Source organism: Anarhichas minor, unplaced genomic scaffold, assembly GCF_050575085.1.
Source record: "Anarhichas minor isolate MPS153535 unplaced genomic scaffold, ASM5057508v1 ptg000002l, whole genome shotgun sequence".
NCBI classification, from domain to species: Eukaryota; Metazoa; Chordata; class Actinopteri; order Perciformes; family Anarhichadidae; genus Anarhichas; species Anarhichas minor.
In genome coordinates, this window is record NW_027466448.1 from 2,555,088 (window position 1) to 2,580,000 (window position 24,913).

A 24,913-nucleotide genomic window follows, 5' to 3' on the forward strand; every position below is an offset into this window, starting at 1 on the left:
TGCAACATGATATGCATATTAAACAATAAGAGAAGTTATGTGGCAGAGCAATGGTTGATATTAATGTTTGATCTGCACAACCCCGGAGAACAAACAGGCCATTCATTTTTCAATGTAATCAAACATGAAAACAACAGTTTTTTCAAAACAATTCAAAAGACGCTCATCTGTACAAAACATTTATTTGAAATTGACATAAAAACAGCTTTGATGTATTTGCATAATTTATATCTGAAATTCATGACAAGCAAACAATAACTAAGGGGGAAATGGCTGAGCGGAAACGCTGGACAGAAGGTTTCTCTACACGAGAGGAAGTTAATTGAACAGCTTAGGACTTGGCAATAAGATATGTAAAAGTAAAAACACAGAAACTATTCTTTAGAAAAAAAAGACAGCCACGTGAAGTGCCACAGAGTGAACAAAACATGCATGCTGCTACTTCAAAGGCCAAGAGGAATCTTTAAAAAGAAACAAGACAAAGAGTTTACCAACGCTTTAAAAAGGAGTTAAAAAGGGAGAATGTTCAGTGAGAGGGGGGGGGGGGGGGGGGTTCAGACCCCTAGAAATTGATGCCGGCTGTATTTTCATCGTCTGTCAATAGATGGCAGTGCCAGCACTGTAGCATCACTCTTCAGCAATAATATAGAACTCTGTAACTCTTTCCTTTATACATGCTGCAGAAGAATGGGCCTAATCTAGTTTAAAATGTCACAACCTCGACAGCCAACAGCTCCGGTTGGTGCTGCTGTTGCTCTGAATAACATCACACCTCACTATATTCACGTTGGTTTGTTAATAGAGCTGCATATATACACACACACGTACACGTCGTGAGGCGTCGGTGCGCTCTGGACCTTCGTCTGTACATGTGACAGAATGAGGGGGAAAATACATTTGAGCTTCTTTTTAAAATCCAGAAAAAAAAAAATAGTTTCCTTCATCTTGTTTTGAGTCTAACCAAAGACGAAACAATCCATATCTGCCACGTCACCGCTGACATGTACAGGAGGACTGTTCAACGGTCGGACTCAGCAGGTCAGTTCTCATTTTTTTCTAAGATTGGACGTCACCTCAACTCCAATTTGAAATGACACGCTCTGCGTTTAGCATCGTGAAAGCTTCCACACTCCGCCGAATGTGGTCTCTGGAGAGGAAATGGCACATGTAACATTGACACATTGACAGTGTGGACCAGAGCAGGGAGCAGGGACAGAGTTGGACTGAGCACTACGGAGCTTCAATCGCACCTTTGAAAAGTTGGGCGTCAGTCATTTTGCCCCGAAGCTGAACGTCATGTTTTCCAGGGTCGTTTGTGTTGAAAACGGCATAAATATTCAAAGTGAATTATTATTCATTACAATAAATACGTCAATAAATAAAATGACCTTTGAAGTTGTCCAAGTTACATGGAAACATTATGGAAACAGCTGCTCCAACAGAAACAGCTGGTGAAATTCCTTCTACGATGTCGTGTGCGGAGCAACACTGAGCATAGAAAAGACCGGACGACACAGACTGAAAGCGTTTCTCCAACGTCACTCGATTGTTCAAAAATCTATTTTTGAATGGCTACGCTCTATGAACATAATGACATCAGGATCCCTAAATAAATTTAGCTGATCAAATGGCACTCTTATGATTAGTAAAGCTAACCGTCCATCTTAAATCTACAAAACAACAAATATAGCATGATTTTAGTTTGAAAATCCTACATGTGCCAGAGGTCAGTGCATCAAAGAGGCACAGTATTAGTGACGTAGCTAATGCCACTCCTACAAACCAGTGTATATCCTTGTCTCCAGGTAGTGTTTTGTGATCTGAGGGCCAGATGCGTGACACACACACACACACACACGCGCACACACACACACACGCCCAGAGACGTTTCAGTATTTGGACGCATGTTGCTCCATTAGAGCCTAAAACATGCAGTCGTTTCTGCCTGTGGAAGCAGACACCTTCGCATTAATCTGCTCTTTTTTTTTTCTTTTTTTTTCAAACACAATTTCATTGTTGTCTCTGGCAGTGATGTTGTTCAAATTTGACCACGCGACTCGTTCTTCATTTTTCGGTATTACACCTCCGCATTTGGCGAGTAGTCGACATCTTCAGAGCTCTGATAAATACGGCTCGACTTTCCCCTTTTTGTGTTTTTCTTTTTTTAAAACTACTGGCTTTTTGAGTACATGGCTGGTCAGCCACAAAGAGGTAAGCCTGTTCGTGAGACACAATGTCCACCGACAGTATCTGTGTGCTTTGAATTTTTTTTCTTGCATTAAGTACTTTGTGGTTACTTCGTTCGCAGTCCCCGTTACTTCAGCTTTCAGGGTGCGTCTGCGTGCTTGTAGTAGCCGCTCTGCAGGGCCGCAGAGGCGATGCTCTCAGCTGAGCGCCGCTGGTCCATACTTAGCAAAGCCTCTAACAGGTCGTTGATGTCCGCTTTTAGTCCCTGCCGCTGCATCCAGTTCTTCAGCAGTTCATACACTTTGTCACTGGGGGGGCCGTTCTCCGCGATCCGAATGTGGTTGTCACTGACCCCGATCATTCTGAAGAACTTGTTATGGATCCGCACGTCCAGGTACTCGTCGAACAAATCGAAGCTCTTCTTTAGGGATTTTTCTGACCCTTTAAAGAGAAAAAAATGTAGATTGAGAGACACATAAAGGCACATAAGCTGCAGAAAACACAGAAACTCTGTGTGAGCAAACTGAAGCGTTTATCTTGATTGTCATTTTCCTTCAGGGGATGCACACATTTGAACATTTGAATACAAATAAATCTGTTAAGCCATGTCCTCTTTAATCGAGCATGAGAAAAAAACAACACCAAAAAAAGGCGGCGCGTCCCAACCCCCGAAAGGCTCAGACACGGCCTGACTGTCATGAGATCATTAACCCTTTGGACCCGAGAGCCCCCGAGAGCAGATAATGTGAGCTCTTGAGGAGATCCTGTTTATTAAGACTGCCTGTTAGCTCAAATCAAGTGGCATTAAAAGTGTTTGGTCGAGGGGAAACCTCGCCCTCCCACTGCTGGAATCGGAAATCTTACCTTGTAGAGGCACCAATCGATGCTGCAGAGGATCATCCTACAACATAAAACACAAATGTAAGCGATGGTGGCACAGGTGGTTAAAACACAAATGTCTTGAATGTGTGAGAACCGCACCATGTCTGCAGGTGGCAGTCGGATGGCAGCGGGGCTCTGCTGCAGGGTGTTCGGGGGGTTGTTATCGGGGGAGGCTGCGGTGGGCGGGGCTGACAGGCTAGTCTGAGAAGAACTAGTGGTGTTGGGCAAGCTGTCTCCTAGACCCCGGTCCTCATCTTCGAGCGGAGGGGAGGCCTTGGTCATCCCGGTCTCCTGCAGCAGGGGCCGGGACTCCGGGCGGGACTCCTCGCCCTCCAGACCTGCGTTCTGATTATTCTGTCTCTCCTCGGCCGTGGCTCCACTCTCGTCCTGACCACAAAAAAAAACAAAAAACAGTGGAGGATGGAGAAAGGTGACATATTGTACCAGCGATTCTGTATCTTAACTGTGACGGCTACACAACAATAACTAATATTATAAAGCCGTTAAAAAGGTGCACAACGTGAGTGAAATCAAACAACAACTTACGATAGGAATCTTCACAATTTCACTGGAATCACAATGGCTCGTTGAACCTGTTCAACAGCAGACAAACAGCATTAAGAATACACACTTAATAAGCAAAACAGCAACGCAAAGGTGCACTCGATGTCAACTCACATGGTACTTCACATGAACGCTGCTTGATTACGAACCACCAGTGCAAAAGCAGTGCAGCAACGATGGCGATGACGATGATGGCCAGGGAAATGCAGATAGGCGAAACTGGAAAACATAAATCAGTGAAGATGAACAATCAAGCAGGAAACAGCCTACGATGTTAAGCAGAAGGCTTTGCGTCAGAAGCGGCGGGGTTACCGATGTCGGCTGGAGAAGTGGGGGTCGGTGTGGGGAGGGCTGACGAGGTTTCCGTCGGGGACAGATCCCGTTTGCGACACTCGGTGTTAGAAAATGGGGTGCACTTCTTCACCTCCTCCTCCCCGGATTTACACCTGTGATTTAGTGGAACAAACATGTATTTGCATTAATAATAAAATATACAATAAAAATAACTTCATAACCCTTTAAGCTTCAAGCTGGTCCTCAAGACCAAAGCCCCCTTATGACCACAGGAACTCTACCCAGAAACTAGACACTTTGAGGAAGTCATTGTTTCAACTGCAGGGACAAGGGTCTAAATTAAGTTCTGGACATTTTACCCCCCAAAAAGGCCCTCAAAATACTTTGTTCACCAAACAAGGAAGTACTCTTGTATCGATTTAGGACCGTTGCGTTCTGAAACACATCCAACGTGCCTTTGTACATACGATGCAGCAGTAAATGCTGTTGCAGTGAGACAAAACACAAGATTTATTTTCTCAATGTGTCCTTCAGATGAAACTGGCAGGAACGCTAAACTGCACGCTGCGACCTTTTGAGTTCCTTGAAAAGTAATCCCGGGACTAAAACTACCAGGAACTTCATGGTAGTAACGCTACTTAAGAGTCCGTTTATTTGTTTTCTGCCAGTCTGGGACTGAATCTGAATTAAGCGAGGATAAGTCAAATTAGCTAGCTGTTTAAGATGGAAACTCAACAATGCCGTAGACGCTTAAGAATCAGCCCGTTATCCTAGAATTACATTCAAAATTGGATAATATTGATACGCAGAACTGAAAACTATTTCAGGAAAGACGTAGAGGACACTTACTTGGCACAACGTTTGCAGACTTCGCAGGCCTGATCTGGGACACAGAAGGTACCCGGTCTGCACTGGCAACTGGTGTCTGTGGTTGTGGTGCAGGATGCAGTTTGAATCTCATCTGTGGAGCGCAAAGTTGTGAGAAGACATGAAGAGATGAAGACATGGCAGACGTGAGCTTGTTTGTGATACGTCATCAAAATGAAGGACCTAAATCCAGCCATATTAAACAGATGAACTCTATACAGAGATAGACAGATACACATGTAACAGCATGTTCCCACATCACATACACAAACAGACATAAAGCAATACATGATGACAGACAATGATGCATGGACAGACAGGAGTCTTTAAAGGAAGCGATGCAGCTTTCACTTGGTGATCTAACTTTGTGAAGCAGACAGAGCTGTACAAGCAGACTCATAATAAACTCGTGACCACCGACATCCATTAAACGAGAGAGAACAAGAAGGACGTCTCAGGTAATTCGTTGGCCTTTAGAAATGATGTGGTCGTTTCTTTTGCAAAGTTAGAAGATTGCGTCTCCAAGCATGACTCCCTGTTAGATAGAATCTGCCTCATCTTAACAGGATAATGAGGACGGAGAACCTGGCATGGTTCATTTATTAAATTGAGACATGAACAGACCGTAACCCCCGGCCTTTAAGATAAGATCAAAATGAATAAAACCAGCGGTCCACCTCCACGGGATGACCCTCCACAGAGATCTGATGTGCATGCCAATTAAGGAAAAAGTACAGCGGCAGCTTGATTTGGCAGCTTGAAATGCGAGCACACTTAATATAAAGTAATTTTCTTCTGAAATAATGTTTCTAAGATTGTATTCAGACAATTCAGCTCATTTTGTAGCAAATTATGAAGTAAAAAAAGAGTGAAGTAGGTTTTTAGATATTCATTTCTAGAGCTAATTTATGACCCGATTCACCGACACGAGACTCACGTTTAGTCAACTTTTCTACAAGTGACAATTACAAAGTCCACAATCAGTCATCTGCCCCAAAAAACACTTTGTCACCTTCATAAAGAAACGAGAAGGTGCTCAGCAGTGCTGTTTATGAGCCGAGAATATACAGTATGTGTGTCCGTACACGTGAAGGAGAGTAATAAATGGAGTCTACTGATCCCAGCCAGCTGAAAGACTCCAGAGTTTGTCTCCTCTCAGTCTACCTTCATCCTCTATGTGACCATCATTGGGATGATCATGACAGCCTAAATGTTGCTGGGTAGAACGGGCCGCGGATAGCACAGCTGTGACTTAAGCTATGCTATGCAAGACTATATATGGAACGACCTGATGGCTCGCAGCAACAACTTGGATTGCATGAACATAAACAGAGCAGGGGTTTGTCACCAAGCAGACTCGCGTATGGTTCAGAAGTGAGCTCAATGAAATTTTATTTCTTTTCATAGTTTACGCATGACACAGCATCAATTAAGTCCTTTTTTAAAATGTATTTTAGATATCAATGTCTGGATGTCACAAAACGTTTTGCAGCTTAACCAGGATAAAAATAAAATGTAGTCAAAGGTTCTGAAAGCTCAGAGAGAGAAAGTGGTCGCACAAACACCTGGTGAGGTCTTTGACTCAGAACTTCAAAGCTCGAGTGGGTTATGTCACCAAACCTGTCACCTCAAAGGTATCGAAGTGACCCAAAGAGACTGATGCTCTCCTGTCTGCTAGATTCAGAACTCTGCTGACCGAGTGCTGACCAGCACCAGACGATTTAAAGTCAGCTCACATACTCATTTTCAACGTTTTTAAACCTTTTTACTTGTTTTTAAAAGACTTGGCGGTCTTGCACCGGCATGCCTCACACGCATACAGCGTATAAGCCGGTGTGGCCCCTCGGGTCCTCTGACACAGGTCTGTCATTTGCTCCAGAGGGCCGGACTAAAACCTTTGATGAGTCAGCTTTTAGCTGCTGGAACGGTCTGCCTGAGGATCTGAGAGCAGCTGGAAGAGGTTCATCATTTTTTTTAATATAAACTTAAAACCTACATATTCAGCTGGCATTAAGAATGGTAATATACATTAAACACTGTTTTTTCTATTTTATTGTTTTGTTATTAAATCACTTATTTTTGTATTTTTAATCTGAACAATTTTATTCTATTTTATTCATCATTTCATTATTTCACATTGTTTTACTAATGTTACCATTATTATAGCTCTTAAATCTAATCCACTACATTTTTCACCATTTATTTTATTTTCTCGTTGGTCTCAAATAGTTTTTGTCTCTTCTGTGGTTCTCTCGGTCCACACTTCTTCCGTCCTATTTTACCTTGAACTGCACTAACCTGTACGGTGCTATACGAAAAACGTTCAGCTAACATCTCAGAAGTTTTAAGAGGCGTAACTATTGACGCTCTCTCAGTGTGTACTGGTAGATATCATACACTACCGGGTGCCTGCCTGGTGTCAGTACTCTTGCAGTGTGAACTGGGTTGTGTCTGCTCTCTCTGTTCACACAAACACTCACACACAGAGAGACCGCTGCTGAGTTTATCAAAACAGTCCTTAACTGGTTCCTCTGCCAAGCTATTGGGACAATGGGTTTGATTGTTATGATGTTAAATGTTATACAACAATCAACACGCAACGGCAACTTTCCAATACGAAAAACAATTTCCTTTGGAGGTTGTTTTGTTCTTTTCTAAAGACGGAGCGAAGACACTCGGGGACATTCTGGTTTACTGCTCGGCTGTTAAACGCTCGGCCCCAAAGAGCACTTTCACCTCTCAGTGATTGTAGAACACACACACAGGTTTGAAAACAACTGTAAAAATAGGTCACAAATAATGTTTAAAAATCTTGGATGGTTGGAATATCGGGAAGTTTCTCACATTAATCCTTTTGATTTAAAAGGCCTGATTGTAAACTTTCTACAAAGAGTTAAATAGTAGTTAAACCAAGCTGACTGCTTCCGTTTGTCACATTGTTTTTAACCATTTAGTTAATTCCATCAGGCTATAAATCATGTTCTCTTGTTGTGTGCTCAGCTTTGTTAACAGTGGAGCCATTTCATACACTGTTGACAAAGCAGAACTTCCTCGTTTCCTTCCCGCCGTGCGAGAGAAGCAGCTTTTTTTACACTGAGAATGGACAACAGATTCCGAGCAAGTGTGACACATCACAGCTGTCAGTCTTGTCAGTCTGCCCAGTGATAATTAGAATGTAAAACATGCAGTGTGACGGTGACAGGTACTACTTTGATTCCTTGATTCCGTTATGCTATGAATTGGGAGGTGCTTTGAATAAGTCTGTTTTGAGGGTGGAGCACAAAGTCAAAGTGTCTGTTCAGCTTTGACCAATTCATTCAAATTCATGTTTTAAAATGAAAATGTTGCGGTTTCCTGAGCTTCTGTAGTTAATAGTAAACATGTGAGGTACAGGAGGTACTGTGGTGCAGATAGAAGTAGTCCATAGCAAGGGAAACTTTTTTTACAGTTTAATTCACATTTCCTTTGCCGGTGACCTATTAATTATTACACGGTGGTAAATAAGTTAAAACTAGAGCAAAAGCACACAAAGTTCTTTCTTAAAACCGCGATGACTGAGCACAAAACGCATCCCATGTAACAGTAGTCTCTTTTCTGTAGCTCCAGCCTTTCATTGGACACAAAGACGCCCCAGTGTGGGACACAATGAGACACAGACACACCCAGTGCAGCCAGGTAGGACAGACACACAAGCAGCTCTCCAGAGACGGGCAACATGCTCACATTCAGCCCACGAAACAAAACAACAAAGACACGCCCTGCGACTCTCTGTAACATCACAAGATCACATTTACAGGAGAGGATCTGAGAGGCGGGGGCACACACAAAAAGGTATCAGCTTTCCCAAACAATATATCTTTGACACACTGGACTTCAGAAAACTCCACTTTGGAGATAAAAGGAAAAGCAGTTAAGTGTTACTTTATTTTTCTTCTTTCTTTAAAAAAAATCTGGGACTCATTTTCAGTGTTTTTGAAAATATTCCTAGTACGACCTGTACTTCCTGTAGTTATTAATAAACACATATTTACAGGGCGGTGGTCTCATTACAATAGACAAGTCTTCTGTAGTCACCTATTTGTCTTTCACATAAATGCACAGGCAATACGTTGATTGATTGACGAGTCAATTCAACAGAAAAGTTAACAATTTCAATAGTAGCTTAACCGTCAAGTCATTTATTTTTACACAATAATGCTTCCAAATGTAGTTGGTTTCCGGTTTTCTTTAGAAAGTTCAGCATCTTTGGGCTTTTTTGCTATAAACTGACACTTTATACATCAAAAATAAATAAATGTTGCATGTTAATAAGGTTAAAGCATCATGCTCTGACCCCTCTCACCGATCATTGTAAAGTTCTTTACCCAAATCTTAGTAAATGTTATTTTAATGAATAAGCTAAGAACCCAACTTGTTCCCACTGACTCAGTGATGCGGACGCTGTGGTTACCTGAGCGGCAGTGAATGCAGGGCAAACAGCGGTTCATCCCGTTGGAGTGCGCCGTGTAGGTCTGTCCGTACTCGCAGGGCAGACAGGTCCCGTGTTCTTGGTCTCTTTCGCATCCCTTCTGCACAAAGGTTCCTGCAAACAAGGACTCACGTGATGAATATACACACATTACAGGTTCTTTGCTTCTTTACTGTGATGGCTTTCCACACCACAGGGATCACACTGAGCTTCCAAACTGTTTTACACGAGATGACAGGTTTTCCTGGAAGTTAATGTCCACATCTCACAGGGACTAGAGGAAAGACAGGAAGCGATTCACTGAACTGCACCGTGATTCCACCACCAACCCCCTTCTGGGCGACTGTTGTGCTAAGGATTTGTGTACTCAGTTGAGGCGTGCTTGGAATAAAACCACTTGATTCTCATGTGTTTTCAGGGTTTATCTGATGTGCGGATTAAAGACACAGTGGAGAATGGGAAACAGACAACAGAGGGCAAAGACATCTTTGGTTGAACTCAGGGTATTGAGACAAACAACACAATCAAACTAACCTTGAGGCACTTTGTGCCCACATAATGCGATGATGGGCCATGTGGCTTAGGAACAAAACCGTAGTTTATCAAGTGAATGTGAACCAATGCTAGTTACTAATCAAATACAAATACTTCTTAGAATTCAGAATAGCAAATTAAATAATCAGTTAGCAACTGCATGCTAAATATGTACTGAGCTAAAGGAGAAAGGAAACGGTCTAAACGTCTTTACATAATAAATGAATATGGCTGGTATTTTCAATTACTTGGAACTTAAATAACCTTCACTGCATATTCGGCGCTTTTCCCTTTCCCTCTGTGACTTGGAGCAGTTTGCCTCCTGCTTCTAGCCATCATGCATTCTTTCCAGACAATGCAGGGAATATTTGCTAAATTCATTAGGGACACAGTTCAGGTTACGGGTTCAACATTTGACTCAAGTCTTTTCACACAAAATGCCGTCTTTTAAATCTGCACTCAGTCCTTGAGACTACGAGAGACACCACTATGTGTTGATCGGAGGGAGTTTCGGCTGGCGTACTTATTCAGGCCCACATTCCTCATGTGTCTGGTTGGCACTGGAGCTGTAATTGCTACTGTATATTCTACTTAATGTGGTCCCCCTTACCAGCCTCGCAATTGTGGCAGCAGAGTCCCTGGTGGAGGTACTGCTCGTTCTCCACACATGTTCTGTGACGCCGAAGGGTGAGGTTCTTGTATTCACCGCCGGACCACTGAGATGCTGGAGGTTCGGCTGCGTGACACACCAGCCCGACGAGGAGCGCAGCCACAAACACCTGGATCATCGGGGTCAGGGAGGGAGAGGGAGGGGGAGAGGGAGGGAGGAAAGACAAAAGCTTTGCATTAGTCTTGCACAGTATCCAGACTCGCCCACTCAGACTCATTACATGAAGGACAGTAAAGAGGAGAGTCTATCTTCATAGGAAACCTTGTGTGAGCAATCTACGACTTAATTTGAACTATCTGATCTGAGCATCTGCCGTGGGAAAGCAATTATGGGAGCTCATCCAGCTGGTCAGAACTAGAAGCAAAAACAACCCTGTGTGTGCACGGACACAAAGCTACACACTAACGACATGCGGCGCAACAGGCGACCGAACTTAATTACTCCCATTGATCTGGTTTTCTTTTTAAAAGGAAGAGTCTCTGCTGTGGGTGTAGCAGACAGGGTCCGATAAGATATCCCGGCTAACGCCACCGCGGTGCCCATATCCAATGTGCCTCCACAGCTCCATTCATCTGCTGGATAATAACAGGGCTTGTATAGGTGGGGTACCGAGAAGAATACGGCCGAAACGCTTTAGTGTGGCCCCCAGGCGCTGGTGTTTATTCACACGCTTTTCACCATGTCAATGTGAGAAGGCCCCATTCACTGGCAAACAACGCACTTTAGTGCCTCTACTTCAAATGACCCACATTCTTAAACCCTCGGCTCTTTGAATGCCGCGACATGTGACACCGCCATCCAGCGCCCCCAAACGCAACACGACACCTCCCGGGTAAGTGAGAGGCCTAAGATTTGGAGGTTTTTGTCTCTCCTGTGCAACCGCCCCCCCCCCCCCCACCTCCACCTACACCAGGCCAGGAGAGAAAGGGAACAGGTTAGGGCGTGGAGAGGGAGGGGGGGGGGGGGGTTGATTCAAAGTGAGAAATTGTAGACAGCGAGTTGAGGATAGGACGTTCTGCAGGGAATAGGTTTTCTAAAAAAGACAGTGTGGGAGAATGAGGGGAATAAAGACGGATAAACAGAGGTAGAGAAAGAGGGACAGGCTGGAGCTGTGAATGACTCCTGACGCTAAAGACTTGGCTCTCTGGAGGGCCGCCATGCCTTGTTGTTCAAAAGAACTTTCCCCTCTCTCGCTCTCTGCCTTTCCCCGTCTTCCTCTCCCTCTGCTCACGTCAGACTTTCCAAAGACGCTGAGAGGCAGACGTGGAGGGGCAGACGGCCGGCAGAGCAGTCACAATCACACCATTTAGATCTATCCAAACATTCTCTGGGCGTGGGGGGGGGGGGGGAGAAGGAAGGGGGAGGGAGATAAAATTAGAAGGTGGTGGTGTGTGTGGGGGGGGCACTTGAACACGCCGTGTGTATGACTGCAGGGTGGGGGGATGCAGAGACGAGGTACTTGGGGAAAGAGCAAGTAGGAGGCCGTGTGAACAGGCAAGAGAGCGAAAATCTGCGCACAAGCATACGTGCACGGCAACACAGTGGAAAGAAGAGATGCGAAGAAAAGACAACTGGGGAAAGAATGAGCTGCACTAAAGGTAATCCTACACTTCTACAAGGCTCAAGTCAAATTGTACCGAATGTGCAGAAGCTTGTTTATCCAACCGAGTAAGAAGCTAAGAAATCCCACGGCCAATCGAAAGCTACACACTCAGGTGTGTCTTTGACAGCGAGGATGCACAGACAGCACAGAGATGACTTCACTTCCAGTCTTTGTTCAATCCTGGGCCTGTGATTCTAAAACACTCGCAGCGGTGCAGCTGCCCTCAACAGCTAACCTGTTGTGCTGCAGCAGCTGAAGGTTCGCAATGCAGAACATCCAGTTCAAGCAGGGCTGTGAGTCCCGTGATCGGCTTATTAAACGTGAGGTAACAGCGAAACATCACAATTACACAAAGCCCAAGGTGAATGTGAGAATCAAGAACCATCTCTGTTCAGCTTTTATTTTGAAATATGAGTCCAACGAGCCTGAGGGAAACCTCGCTGTGTGGTAATTCACAGACGAGGAAAAGGGAACATGTGTCCACCACGCTGACGTCTGCTAAACTACACGAGCGCAAAAGCGCTGTTTACACAAACACTTTGGGCAGCCGCAATGTGGCTCAGCTTTACCTCTACGACCGAGCGAGGAAGGAAGACCAGAGTGACCATAACCTCAGTGTCGAAAGCCCTCCAAACCCACAATCCCTGGAAAAGCTCCAAGCGCCCGGCTGAAGCACTCCAGTCCACTCCACAGTGCTCTCTATCCTCTGCACCACGAGTGGGCTCGGCTGCAGATTACTGGGTTAAAACAGAGTCCCATTGTCAAGCTTCCGGTGTGTGTGCACGATGGGTTAGTACCACGCTTGTGTGGATGCAAGTTAAACTAATAAAAGGTTACAATAAAATAATGACGGGACCCTCTGTTTACAGTTAGCTTCCCTCCGCTTCCTCTAAACGCTCTGGGTTCTTCCAGAACTGCCTTGGCACAAACGCAACACATGCCACATGTACACCGAGAACAGACTGAACGACAGGACATCCTTTCAGCTGACTTATGGTATCAATGGGCCTTTTAGAGGGGCTGATGGCTCCACATCCCTGAGGGAATCACAGTGACCTCCATTATGAAAAAAGAAAAACGCAGTGAACTCTTGCACGCACACACACATATGAACGAAGGGAGGCTCTTCATTTCATATTGGACGGATGATTTCGATCACAGCCAACTGATGGAACAACATGATGCACCTCGTTATACCGACAGACCTGCGCTGCATCACGTTCTTCTTATTAGACAATTTAATCAATTTGTGATCGTTACGATATTGTATCTATACTATCTATACTGTCGGACATCATGACTATTAGATTTAAGATATTTTGAGGTACAAGTGCTGAGGATGTGAAATTAGAGATATCAAATAATACACTTTCCTCAGCTTACTCACACAGTCCATAGAGAACCAATTAAAAAGTGGTCACTTTGTAGTTTATGCAATCCTTGAAAGCCAGTTTTTGAGTGGAACCCAAACTGCACGCTGGTTTGTTGATCTGACAACGACTTAATCAGTTCATCGGATTATAGACGGTCAGCAGCTGAGGGGGGGGGGGGGGGGGGGGGGCCGAGTGGACTAACACTGATTATCAACCATTATTACTGCCTTATTACAACTGATGATATTTAAGGCCACAAGCAGATGACAGACTGGAGGATGGAACAAACATGTTTTTTTCTCCACAGCTGTTCATTTTGCAACACGCCATAAAGCGTGCCTACGTATGAAATGTTTGCTTCAGAGTCTTCCTCTGAACTTCTTTATGAAACACAACCACAAACCTCCCACAACCACAGGAAGGAGAAACATCCACCGCGTCTCATAACAGAGGAGGTGACACCGTCGGCATCGCAGCTGTTCAGAGGCACAACTGGTGTCAGAGTGTAAACAGTGAAGCGATGAGATCGTATGTTTTTTTTTACATACGCCAACTCTTGTACGCATGTTCAATTCAAATCCCTCCAGGCCGAGCTCGACAGGACAGTGAAAGCTCTCTGCCTCACGGATAAGGCCTGGCACGCCGTGGAGGGGCGGGTGACCATGCACGACTCTCCTTAAGTGATGAATTACACCGACATCCTGTCTCAGACGATGAGGACATGTACGACACTTGCCGCAAACAAATCCAAAGTAGTACAGCCGAGCTCGGGCACATTTGTCATAATAAAGCTGAATGATAGAAAATGAAGAGAGAGCGACTCCCGCGTCAACTCTGAAGGAGTTAAGAGAAGAAAGTGTGAGTGAAAGTGCTCAGTGTGAAAACCGCAAAAGCTGCACACACACACGTGCACACGCACACACACATGCGCGTACGATACACGAGCACACTGTACGGTTTATGTGTGGGAGCGTGTGAAAAGCGGCGGCCCCCTCCTCTCAGGGAGCACAGGAAGCTCGAGACAATACGGAGGCTTCATGGAGGGTTCAGCTCCACAGCAGCCCGCCTCAGAGCAGGGCCCGGCACCCGATTGGACCCGCGACACATCCGCTATACGGCTGGATATTTATAAACTTGGGGAAGCTGCAGCTCCGCGACACGGATTCTTGAGTTTCCTCAGGAGGTGAGCTGATTAGACGGAGCGCGACGGTGTGTCGTAAGCAGGTTAGCTGACATTCACCTTTGGAATCAGAGAGGAGAAAAAAAACACTCTGCGATGACGACAGTCTTAATGAATTTCCTGGCAGTCAATCTGCCACCACAAGTAGAAGTGAGTGACGCGCCGACCACATGACACTAGTCGTATTGTTTTGATGGCTGAGAGAGCGAGAGGGCTGCTGAAGGTTTGGAGGGTTCACAGTGTTGTGAGCAGGTGCAGCGTCACACATGTCAATCTGTTTGTGTTCTTGAGGTCGAGTGGGTCTCCAGTGTGGTTTCTAAGGGCTGGCTGCTCAACTCGCACACGTCACAAAGCACACTTAGTACGATCACCGTGCGTCACGCTCCACCTTATTCACGGCAATCGAATTTGAAAGTCAACGCAACAAATTGAATTTACGTATTTGTGTGCGGCGGGCTATTTATTCGCCCTTTTCAAATTCTGATCAGGCCCCTTCACAACACCAGGAGGGCGAGAATGAAAAGAGCAAGAGCGGATGACTAAAAGACTCAAGTATGTGCAGGAATCCATCACCGTGCTCGAGACAATCACGTTAGTCCATTAAAGCTCGTCTTTGTGCTAAAAGGAAGAAAAGGCCCATGAAGCGGCGGCAGTTTATAGCCGTCTTTATAAACACATCGCAGCAAAAATGTAGAGTATGCGGCGGCTGAGCGAGGACCTAAGTGACCATCAATAGCTGGAATTGATGTTGGATTTGTGTCTTTGTAAACAGAAGTCCATTCTAAACTCCGGACAAAGGTTGAGTTTGTTCCAAGTCTTTAAACCTTTGTCATAATCTGCCCATTCATCCAGGAGAGCAGGAAGTCAGAGGATGTAGCAACATCAAGCCACTCTGCTTTTTAAGTCACGTTAACAAACTCAATCCACAGATTATTAGTCGCCAACTATTTAGAATATTGATAAAAAAAACTTCATTTTCAAGTAAAAATGCCCCGAAATTCAGATTGCTTCTTCTCAAATGTGAATACTTGCTGTTTTTTTTGTCTTCTTTTAGAGTAGATTGAATGTTTTTTTTTTTTTTTTGTCTTCTTTTAGAGTAAATTGAATGTTTTATTTTTTTTTTGTCTTCTATTAGAGTAGATTTAATGTTTTGGGTTTTTTTTGTCTTCTATTAGAGTAGATTTAATGTTTTGGGTTTTTTTTGTCTTCTATTAGAGTAGATTTAATGTTTTGGTTTTTTTTTGTCTTCTATTAGAGTAGATTTAATGTTTTGGACTTTTGGTTGGCACAAAGCAAAAACTATTCAGATACTTAAACTTGGGCTTTGGTAAATTGCAGAGGGCATTCATCACTACTCTCTGACACTTAATGGACCCATTGATTGATTGATAATGAAAAAATAAACACTCTTTGCAATGCAATTGTTTTTAGCTGTTGTAGGGCTCGACTAACGTATTATTATTATTTTCATTATCAGCTGATTACGTTCTTGATTAATGGGTTGATTGTTGGGTTTACAACTGGTCTAAAAATAGTAAAAGATGCTCATCAAATTGCTTGTTTTGTTCAACCAACAGTCACGAGCTCAAAGAGGTTCAGTGTAAATGTCACAAAAAGCAGAAAATCCTCAAAAAACTTTTGCTTGACAAATGATCTAAACCGTGAATCCATTATTAAAATAGTGGATGATTATTTTGTTGTCAGTTGACTTATCGATGACTAAAATGCTATTGTGACAAATAAAACAGCATTTTATTGGCGATTTCCTTCTTCGCGGTTTTCTCTTCATTGAACACAGGATGGATAGAATCCTTTCAAAATAAGTCCAATCAAGTCCAATAATTTCCATTATTGATTATTACCATACATACATAGATATGGCAGCAGATCCTCACAGCGGAGCAGCTGGTCCCAGACACAAGAGGTTAGTTTGAAAAGTGACTGAAAGGATAAATCGATTATGAAAACCATTAAAGACGAGTTATTGACTTATTGTTTCAGCTCAAGCTGCACTTGGGAGAGTATAGTGTGACTAGAATGCTTTCAAATATGTACACACTTATGAATACATACAGATAACATGTGAAAAAAGACTAACAATAACTCTGTAGTGCCCATTCCTGGTACAATATCCTCAAGGAGGATAGTAAACTCATGTGATTTGACTCGTCAGATGACTTCTGTACACATGGGAAAGCTATGAGTGTATTTCACCTCAAAGCAGTTAGACGCAGTGTGTGTGTGTGTGTGTGTGTGTGTGTGTGTGTGTGTGTGTGTGTGTGGTATGGAATTAGTTGCTCATCACACTGAAGCAAGTTAATCTGTTTGACACACAGTGAGATTCTCCCCCACTTCCCTCCAAAGTTGGGCCGTTCATGTGTGGGCACTGACTTGCCTCCGTTGGTATGCAGGCCGCACCTGAGCACAGGTGGCACTCCCTACGTGAGTCAGCGGGTCACTGATGACTAAAGAAGGATTCACTGTAACGATGGTGAAAGACAACAGCGGCGGGTTCCTTCAGAGCAATATAGTCTTATCAACATCCGCTCTCAAGGATAAATACCTGGCTCCCACACTGTGACGGGCCAAAGCCGGTGTCTGACAGTGAGTTTTGTTGCACTGCATTGCATCATTCAGGGTCCATGCAGTCTCTCTTAGCCGCCCCCCAGTCTCCACTGTGGCCGTTCACATGGTCGCCACTCAAAGCAGCACTAAGCGGCGGTTACAGTTTTACTCTCGGCTGGAACGCTTTTTGTTGACCACTGCTCGGTTCCCCCCAGCGGCAGTTTTGGTCCGCCGCTTGTCCCAGAGGTCCGTCCTGCTCCCCCCCTTCCTTGTCTGTGCCGTCCACAGAGACACGGAGGGACATTTCCTGTGTGAACCAACACCCAGACGCACACAGTAAAGCCATCGCAGATAGGAATGTGGTGTGCGTTCGCTTGGGCAGGACAGTTCTCAGAAGTAAATCGATGCCACTAATATCAGCATATCTGTGTATTCTAGACAGGAAGTTTACTGGACGGCCAGGCACGTACACTCGGGCAATTTGGAGGGGTGTGTGTGTGTGTGTGTTGGGGGAGGGAGGGGGGGATTAGAGAAGGGGGGGTGAAGTTTCCCCATAGTCCCTTAGCAACAAGGCTCTCTGGCGAGGCCTCCAGAATGTACTGCGGTTTACAGAAGAGATAAACATTGACTTTGCCACCCGGAGAAGTAAATGTGATTCCAGTGATGGAACACTGCACGACTTAAAACACAGATCAGACAACGCGGAAAACAAACAGGAAGGCTCCGGGTCACATCGGCAGACATTATGTTCACTTCAACGACTCAATTAGAGCGGGGCCACGGTAGCCGAATGTTAGGAAATCCCACGACATCGCAGCTTAATGACCAACACTGTCATTTGCTCTGTTCATTTAGGAACTCTGATTCCTTTTTCCGTTTCCTATCTCACGCTGCAATGTAAACCAGCAGCCTTCATCGTGTCTCACATGCAATTTACTCACATATCATTAATCCAAAGAACCTCTAATGGATTGGCTGCACGTGAAGGCCTCACAGTGAGCACACGGTATGTATAGTGTCGGGCTTTTGGTGCTGCACAGATGGAAAAAACAACAGCGAGGGAATGAAAAGACGTCTCTGTGAGGGTCTGAGAGTGGAAGAAAGTCAACTGGAAAACCGTGGAGAGGACGTCTGTGGCTTTAATTGACAAAACTGGCGAGGTGAATTCTTGGCTTTTTCTTTTTCTGGGGTCAAGCTGATATTCACAGCTTCAGACGTGTTACTTAAATCTCAACACACACAACTTGATTTAAAAAGGCCACTCCACACACACAGCCGGGGCTGCAGTGCTGCTTATTAATAGGTCCTATAGGGCCAGATACATCCGCTGTGACGGACCAGGAGCCATCGTGTGCTGCCTGTCTGAACAATATGACCACATGATGTCCAACACAGATGGTGGCTGTGACTTTGAGGAGGGGGGGGGGGGGGGGGGGGGGGGGACTGAGTGAATGATACAAGCACATGTACTTCAAAAACCATAAAGAAAACCAGGAGCCAATGAGTTCCGGATGAGCCTTCTTCTACACGGAAATAAACACTTTAAATTAGCAACACAAACAAACACAATGTTGCTTCTTGTGCGTGTGTGTGTGTGTGTGTGTGTGTGTGTGCGCGCGGGCGCGCTCTTGCGGGACAATGAACGGGCTTGTTTCATCTTCTCCAAGTGCACAGGCCTGGCCGTGATTTCTGGTCCCATGTTAACAGCACAGCCTCCCAAAAATAAAATATAAAAGAGGCAATGTTTGTCTGGTTTAAGCCTCACCTTTATGAGGTATTTGGTATTTTATTTGATAGATTAGACCTCTTCTGGCGTCCCAGCGACACTTTGAAAACAGCAAGTTATTTGTATTAATAGCTAAATCATGTTACTGTCCCGCTGAAGCGCATCGAGCGCGTACCAGATAAGTAGCTCTATCCGAAGTTAAACCATCATTAACACTTTAATAGCAATACTGTGACAGACTGCCGATGTAATACAGGTGTGTAAAATACACACGGGTGAGTATTCGGGGAGTTTTATTGTCGTGTTTACTTACAGAAGGTTTCCCGACCACCGGATCGAAGTTCATCTTGGGAACTTCGAGAGGAGAGAGGAAATCCCGGCGAGTGCGCGCGTTACTAAACCGAACCAGGTTTTAAAGTCTCTTTAACAAAACACACAAACAAAACAAAACCCTGCGCGCAAGTCCAGCAGTATCACTATCCGTCGCCCGGGTTCTCTCATCAGTTTTGTCGCCACTGACACAACTTTTAACGCGTTTTTCCTGAGAGCTGAGAGACTCGCAGTCTGAGCAACACTGAAGACTTTTTCTTTTTTCTCGCCTTGGAGCTGCGCGTGACGTCAGACTTGACCCAGGAGCCAATCACAATGCTTCAAACTGAATAATAACGAGGTTGTTAAACAGGGGTGGAAGAAGTACTAATACCTGGAATGTAACTAAGTAGCCTACAATTACTCCGGTATTGTACTCGAGCATTTTGAGGTACTTGTACTTTACTTGAGTATTTTAATCTTATTTAACTTTATACTTCTTCGCCACTATATCAGAGGTACATATTGTACTCACTACAGTTTTAGTTACTTTTCAAGTTGACATGTTTTTCATACCCTTCCTGTCCAGTGTTGAAATGGAAATTCTCCTTATTTTAAGATAAATAAACTCTTGGATGAGCTGCTGCATCGTCACAGAGCTGAAAACAGGCTGTTTGTGGTTCTCACAGGACAGAGACACTAAACATATGATGATCATATAGAATATGATGCATTGATGCAGATTAAACTAGACAACAGGATATAAAGGAGTTAACATAATGTCAGCCATCTACAGCAGTAATATTAAATCAGAAACATCAGATATAATAGTAAAACACTGACAGGGAACATTTTACTGCACAGTGAGTACTTTTACTTTTAATATTTCAGCACATTTTGCTGATAATACTTACACACTTTTTCTTAGTAAGGTTCTTAATGCTGGACTTTTACTTGTTGTGGCGTATTTTTCAAAGTGTGGTATTTGCACTTTTAATTGAGTGAAATCTGAGTACTTCCTCTACCACTGCATACCACAGTGTATAAATACTTCACTTAAGTAAAAAAAATGTATGAGCATCAAATATACAAAAAGTATAAGTATTCACTGTCCAGAAGGTTCAATTTCAGAATAATATATATTGCATTAATTGATGCATGAATCACTTTGATGTTGCAGCTGGTAGAAGAGGGACTCGTTCTGAGAGGACCAACCTCTTGTCTTTACTTAACCTGTAATAGTACAACATTCATTTGTTGATAGTATTTTGTATTATCGATCTGAATCTGCAAATTAACTCAAGTTAGAAAGTAAATGTAGAGTAAAAAGTATTAATGGATGTGAAGAGGAAGTATAAAGAAGCAGAAGATGGAAATACTCAAATAAAGTAAGTACCTCAAAACTATTTTTGCTACTTTACAGTTTGCAGCTATTTCTGTGCAGTAAAACATGCAGCGCTGACTTCGTTTACATTGGAAGCAGACTTACAATTCATACGGTGCTTTGATCTACATGATGAGTAACTCACCCCAACCACCGCAGCCATTAACCAGCCGCTGTGATGTGTAACTTACCAGTAATAACTAACTAATGTGCAACAAGCTGAAGCACCACTGAATGAATGAATGACTTTTTGCACAAATGTGCAGACACTTTATGGGAATAGCTTTAAGTTTAACCCAGAGAGAAAATGAACTATTTTGTTTTTGCACTTTAAGAACTTTGCAGTTCATAAAGAGTACATAAACTACCATTTAATGGCACCATGACATGATTCCACTGTTTGTACAAGCCTATATCAAACATCAAACATCCTCCCAAATGTGGTTCCTGCTGACAAAATCTTATCTAAAGTGGGTCTCAAGCATGTCTGTCCGGGGAGGAGAGAGCGGAAGATAGTTTGGGCGAACCTTCACTAGACCATTCCAGGATAATTAGCAAAGCAAACAAACAAGTAAACAAACAGAGCCAAAGAACTAGTACAGATAGAGAGATGCTAGGTCTGCACTTAGTCAGACAGTGTTGTGATGAAAGAAGGATTACGCAATATCTGGACACATTTAGGACACATTTAGTCTGGTATGTCTCACTTCTCATTTTTCCGAGTACTTAAATATCTTGTGAAGGCATGATAGTGAGGTGAGGTAATAGTATTACAATCAGTGTGCCAGTTAGTTTGGAATACATTCCTCGGTGAGGAGAATGTTGATGAAAAGTGTGTGATCCGGTCACATCGGAGATGCTGCTCATCGTTGGGCGTCTAAAAATAAGAGATGACCTCTGTTGCCCGGCAGCTAAACATCCGAGGAGAAATACTTCTGCGGCAGTTTCTCACACGACCGTGTTGTTGTTTACTCGGAGCAAACTGCAGAGTGCAAACAAGGTAGTCTCGGAGTTTAAGCTCCGAAAAGTGGGAGGAAAAGAAAAGGTTAGGAGCTTTTTGGAGCTAAAAAAAGAAGCAGGGAATAACACAAATAGTAGAGATATTCAGTTGTGTGCATTGGAAGAGGGTGATGGATCAGACTTAACACACATCATTTCTGGAACAAACAACACAGCATCCAGCTCCACAGCAGATGCATCTCATCTCCTCCTCACAGAGTTGAACGTGTCCCAATTAAAACTATCTAGGAAATCTGTATCTTCCACTTTGGAGCACATCCTGTGCTCCTCCTCCTGAGGTCACCGACTACGTGCTCAAAAACAGGAAGCGTATGATTGAGTTATTTGCGGGCTTATCCTGAGCAAGTCAGTATTTATGGCCACTGGGTTGATTGGTTCAGATAGCACACTCGTGCAATAACAAATATCAGCAAAAACTCTCAAATTCATCATGTATGATTTGAGGGAGAATGTTTGACTTTGCCGACGAAGGAAGTTAGTTGCTCGGGAGTAATTTGCATATCCTGTGTGGGAGCAGTGTGATGGCTGTGTGTGTGTGTGTGTGTGTGTGTGTGTGTGTGTGTGTGTGTGTGTGTGTATGTATGTAGGTGTGTGTACGGCAGATGGTGGCGAGTTGGAGAGTTTTTTTTTTCACAGAAGTGACCTGCGGAGGAAAAGGCAAAGAAAATAAAGGGAAGGGAAACCTTCCTGAGCGTCAGTGACTTATCTTGTGACGCCTGCTGGGTATTGTTTCACTTGCTGTTTAGGAAGGTTGAAAATAACAAAAAAAACGACAAGGAGCTGAAGAACTGAATGTAAGTCAAAAGCCATGAAGTGGTTTTCTTATTTAGGGCTATTTGTATAAACGGAAGCACACAAAAAAAGTCCCTTATTTCACTACACTCTGACTGTCGCATACTTCCCATAATTGATTTTGATTTGATTTTGTTATGCAATTTAAAGAAAAATGCACAGCAGTGACATCAAGGCTGCATTAATGGCAGAAATGGACATTGTGTAAAAGAATAAATCCGCATTCTTTGAACAGCAGGGACACGACAAGGACAGCGGCCTCTCATCACCTCGACGTCTCTGTTTGAGATAAGACATGTGGGTCATTAAACTTCACGCCTAATCTTTTCTATCCGTGGCATTTACGCCCCCGACGGCAGCCATATTTGTAAAAAGGAGCTAATGCGATTGTGCCCCTGTGCACATTAGTTTCTGCGAGAGCTCTCGAAAATGACAACAACAACAACATCAACAGCCAGAGGGGTCACGACAGCCTGTTCACAGTCAACAGTGAAAGGTCACGGCGTGAATGTGTTGCTGAGATGAGGGGCCGTGGTCTGACACAGGAGATGAAGATGGAGATGTTGTTTATGTCTGTGGAGCATGACATCCACGCTCTTCCTTCTCACGCATAGAGTGATCACAAGTAGAGGGAAAAGGCATCAACATGTGTGGTGTTATAAATGACTCCGAGAAATGGATGGAACTTATCTATTAACAATGGATCACATGAGCGACCCACGGGGAATTATCACCCGACTCTGCAATCCTCCTCATCTCTACGGAGCATTTTAGCCTCTTTCGTCTCATTGTTGTGGTTTTTACGGCCCAGCACAAATGTGTTGTTTCACTCTTTTCTGTTGAAAACAAGACTGGAGAGTCTGCGCCTATGCTAGCAGTTCTGTGAGGCTGTATGGGCAGCAGGAGGGACTGAAAAGGGAAGACATTGTGGAAGTGCCTTATATGTGCATTCTTGCTAACAGCCAGCAGGGGGCGACTCCTCTGGTTGGAAAAACAAGTCTAACATGCTAATGTTTAAAGGGTATAATGTTTATCATGTTCCCCATCTTAGTTTAGCATGTTAGCACACATTTGCTAATTAGCACTAAAGTCAAAGGCCAACAGGGGCTGATGGGAATGTCATTAGTTATGCATGTATTTGGTCTGTGAACGTATTGTTTAAAACAAGTGTTTCGAGATGACAAGTCAGTTGATCACTTATTTTTATGAGGTCTGTACCAGATTCATGGTAATCTATCCAATAGTTGTCTAGACATCTCAACATTTCCGTGTCTAAATAGTCTTAAAACCCACTGCACACTACCTGCTCAGCACCTAAGTGCAGATAGAGAAAGTAAACGACTAGCCGATGAACATAGCGCAACATTTAGAATCTTAAGAGCCAGATGTTTCCCTGTGGAGACCAAAATCGGAGCGAAAAAAGAGTACACTTCAGACTTACATTTCCCAGATGGCCACACTACAGCTCCAGATGAATGCTAATGTTTCTCCATATCTGCTGGATGTGTGAAATAGACAAATGTTTGCGAACAAGTTTGTCTTATCAACTTTAAGGGTGATAATACGTCTGTGCTATATTTACATCTTGGTTCAGCTGGCCCCAGACACTTAATTAAGCGCGTACAGCCACGTTAGCGGCTCTGTGTGTGCGCTTCGAGCTAAATTCTGATGTCAGCCTGTTCATCGAAAATGCTAATTTATTATATACACTGCAAAAAAATGTTACAAGTCACATACTTGTATTCTGCCTTCAAGAATTAGATTTGTTAAAGCAAGTCCATTCTTTACATTTTATCTGAAAATAAAGACTGAATTAGGCAGACTTCTGCACCGACAAATTGGTTGATTTTTCAAAACAGAATGAATAATAAAGGACAGAGAACTTCCACCTGTTAGAGCAACTTTTGTGTATCTTTAAAACAATGAGCTCTTAGTACCAATAGGAAAAAATGCAGCTCATGTCATGTTCCTAAAGCCATTTGACAAAAGCAGAGGACAAATAGTGTGGGAGTTCCTGGCAAAATATACTGGAAATACATTGTCAAGTGTCTTATTGTCAGATCAGCTCACACTTCCGAACACGCACAGTCGGAGGATCCGCATCGAGGAAGGTGTTTGTTTGTGGGCTCAAAAGAAAAGGGTTAAAAGTGAGGCCGAGGCAGGGAGGAGGAGAAAAGCCTCTCGGCTGGTTTTGTCTGGTTGAAGTCGGGCTGAATATTAACAAAGTGGATTACGATTGAGTGAGGAATGCTTGTCTTTGTTGAAACCTTTGCGGTGATGTCATCAGTACTTTCCTTGGCACCACCTGGCCAGGAGTCACGGGAGGGGCCACGCAGTTTAAGGCAGCAATTTAGCTGTTGCAATGTGGCCTGATTAGTCACCTGACTCTGTTTTTTCAAAAGCGGTTTTCGACAAAAGACAGGCTTCACTCAGCAGTGCCATAAAGATTAGCTGCCTGGTGAACTGTGTAAACACACTGACAAATCTGCGTGTTT

At 43.8% G+C, this 24,913-nt stretch overlaps 1 protein-coding gene across 1 annotated transcript; it reads right to left on the bottom strand.

Annotated features, from left to right (window-relative positions):
* Positions 1-178: 178 nt before the first annotated feature.
* On the bottom strand, positions 179-19,486 carry tnfrsfa (tumor necrosis factor receptor superfamily, member a). The gene is made up of 10 exons (XM_076082096.1): positions 19,227-19,486; positions 10,407-10,575; positions 9,245-9,376; positions 4,777-4,888; positions 3,946-4,079; positions 3,748-3,852; positions 3,616-3,662; positions 3,169-3,456; positions 3,052-3,088; positions 179-2,628 (listed from the first exon to the last, which is right to left on the bottom strand). The coding sequence occupies exons 1-10, from the start codon at positions 19,257-19,259 to the stop codon at positions 2,327-2,329; spliced, it is 1,359 nt and encodes a 452-aa protein (XP_075938211.1). The 5' UTR covers positions 19,260-19,486; the 3' UTR covers positions 179-2,326.
* Positions 19,487-24,913: the final 5,427 nt, after the last annotated feature.